Here is a 2,646-nt window from a genome sequence, read left to right as displayed (position 1 = left end):
GGGAGGCAAGAGCCCTGTCCTGGGGTGGGGGTCTGAGCCAGGTGCCTTGGAGGTTTTGCCTGGGCTGGAGATGGGTCCTGGTGGTCATGGCTGGTCTGGAGACCGGGAAGGTCCATGCAGGATGTCACCTGTGGAGGTGACACCGGTGGAGCTGTTCCACACGGGGTCCTGGCATAGGGATCTGTGGCCTCTGGGGATGGGAAGTGCTTGGACAGATCCTGGGGCTGCACCCAGGCTCCTGAGGATGTTCAGAGATGATGTGGTGGCTTTGGTTTGTCCAGACCTTCTGATTTTCCCTGGACAGTGCAGGTGTGGGTGGCTCCAGAGGCACAGGGGCCAGCTCAGGACCTGCTCCCTCAGGCTGGTTCTCCTGCTCCCTCCTGGCCCAGAGCTCCCACACCGGCTGGAGATTTGTTCCACACTCCAGGTCCCAGCCAGAGCCTCTTCCGTGGCCACCCCACGGACCTGATTTCCAAAAAAGCTTTATTTGTAAGACAGGAGCGTTGTAAGAGCACGGAGACTGCTCTTCCTGGGCAGGAATCGTGTTTCAGGCTGGTTTATTTATTATTTGTTATTTATTTATCTGTGCTTTTACTCTGGGAAGTGTCAGTGTCAATGATTCTGGAAGCCTTCCCTGCTGCTCCAGTGCCACGGAGATGATTGTGCAGCAAAGCTGTGGCCACACTGCACCTCCCAGGGCCGTGGGGTGGTGTGGGCAGAAAGTCTCGGCACTCCCAGCAATGGTTGGAGGTGGCTCTGTGGATAAAGCAGCCAGGTTGGCCAGTAAGGCCTGGCTGATCAGGCCAGGATGTTCCTGTGCCAAAGAGAAAAGAAAATGGATTTTTTTTTGGTGAGTTGCCTGTGCAGAAGGTGGTGCCATCCTCCCCTCAGCACATCCCTCAAGCCTCCCCTTTCCCCAGGTGAACCAGGGGAACATGCCCGGCATCCAGAGCACCTTCCTGGCCATGGACACGGAGGAGGGTGTGGAGGTGGTGTGGAACGAGCTACTCTTCACTGACAAGAAGGCCTTCAAAGCACACGAGGTGAGACCCTGAGAGCCCCCCACACCTTCCTGGGTGGGGCACAGCCTGGCAGGATGGGCTCCTGTCCTCTGGCACCGGGTCCTCCTTGGCTTCTCCCTCAAAGGCAGGTCCTTTGGAGCTCAGAGCAGCGTCCCTGTGACACCCCCAGCTCTTGGGGGTGCCCTGCCACATCCCAGGACCTTCTGCATGCCAGGACCTTCCACCTCACCTGTCCTGGCCCATCCCAGGACCTCACCTGTGCTCTGTGTGCCCCCAGGAGAAGATCAAGACCATGTTTGAGCAGCTGGTGCTGGTGGATCACCCCAACATTGTGAAGCTCCACAAGTACTGGCTGGATGTGAAGGACTCAAAGGCACGGGTAGGGGGCCAGGGGGCACCAGGGGGTCCCAGCTCTGCTCCTCAGCCTCCTTTCCCCATGAGGGGCCGGGCTGGGGGGAGCTGACCCCCCGTCCCCTGCCAGGTCATCTTCATCACGGAGTACGTGTCCTCAGGGAGCCTCAAGCAGTTCCTGAAGAAAACCAAGAAGAACCACAAGGCCATGAATGCCCGGGTGAGTCCTGGGAGCACGACAGGGGTCCCAGCTGGAGCGGGTGGCTCTGTGTCCCCGTCCCTGGGAGGGTCTGTGGGATCTTACAGGGCAGAGCAGGTGGGAGTTGCTGTTCCCAGGGACACATGGGGACCCTGCTGGACCCCAGGAGAGCCCAGCTGGATCCCACTGGCCCCACGGTGGGAGTGGCTGCAGTGGGGGGCACTGCCCCAGGTGTCACCACTCTTGGTGTGCTGCCCCTGCCCAGGGCTGGCACCTGGGGACAAGGGACCAGCATCACCTGCAAAGCCACTGCCCAGGGCTGTGAGGGACCTGTGGGATGATCCAGAGCCACCCCTGCCATGGACAGGGCCACCTTCCACTATCCCAGGCTGCTCCAAGCCCTGTCCAACCCGGCCTTGGGCACTGCCAGGGGTGGGGCAGCCACAGCTGCTCTGGGCAACCTGTGCCAGGACCAAACCACCCTCCCAGGGAAGGATTTCTTCCCAATATCCCATCCCTGTCCTCTGGCAGCCACTCCATCCCTCCCCCAGAGTCCCCCAGCTCTCCCACAGCCCTGAGCCATTTGCTGCAGTCATTGGAACAGGGGACAGGGACAGGACTGTGGGACAGTGTGGGACAGTGTGGGACACAGCCCAGAGCCCCAGCCGGGGGATGTTCCTGCAGGACATTCCTGAGGGATGTTCCTGGTGCTGGGGATGGCAGGGAAGGACCCTGGCAGGGCACAGGGGATGTCACTGGGGATGGCAGGGAATGACATTGGCAGGGCACAGGGGATGTCACTGTCACTAGGGATGGCAGGGAAGGACCCTGGCAGGGCACAGGGGATGTCCCCAGAGCTGGGGATGGCAGGGAAGGACCCTGGCAGGGCACAGGGGATGTCACTGGGGATGGCAGGGATGGGGAGCCCTGGCAGGGCACAGGGGATGTCACTGGGGATGGCAGGGATGGGGAGCCCTGGCCTGGCTGTGGGTGCCAGCACGTCCTGCCTGCTGCAGTTCTGTCCCTGCTCTGTCCCTGCCCTAGGCCTGGAAGCGCTGGTGCACCCAAATCCTC

The 2,646-nt window shown here is 61.4% G+C and overlaps 1 protein-coding gene across 1 annotated transcript in view; it reads left to right on the top strand.

Moving 5' to 3' along the window:
* Positions 1-740: 740 nt before the first annotated feature.
* The window catches only part of NRBP2 (nuclear receptor binding protein 2), a 17,100-nt gene continuing 15,194 nt past the window's right edge, over positions 741-2,646 (top strand). Inside the window, exons 1-5 of the mRNA XM_033519499.1 lie at positions 741-783; positions 856-1,043; positions 1,300-1,401; positions 1,504-1,593; positions 2,617-2,640. Of these exons, the coding sequence (XP_033375390.1) occupies positions 741-783; positions 856-1,043; positions 1,300-1,401; positions 1,504-1,593; positions 2,617-2,640 (447 nt within the window). The remainder of the gene's footprint in view (positions 784-855; positions 1,044-1,299; positions 1,402-1,503; positions 1,594-2,616; positions 2,641-2,646) is intronic.

Source organism: Parus major, chromosome 2 (genome assembly GCF_001522545.3).
Source record: "Parus major isolate Abel chromosome 2, Parus_major1.1, whole genome shotgun sequence".
NCBI lineage: Eukaryota > Metazoa > Chordata > Aves > Passeriformes > Paridae > Parus > Parus major.
Note: the sequence above shows the minus strand (reverse complement) of the source record. Positions and strands in the feature narration are given on the sequence as shown.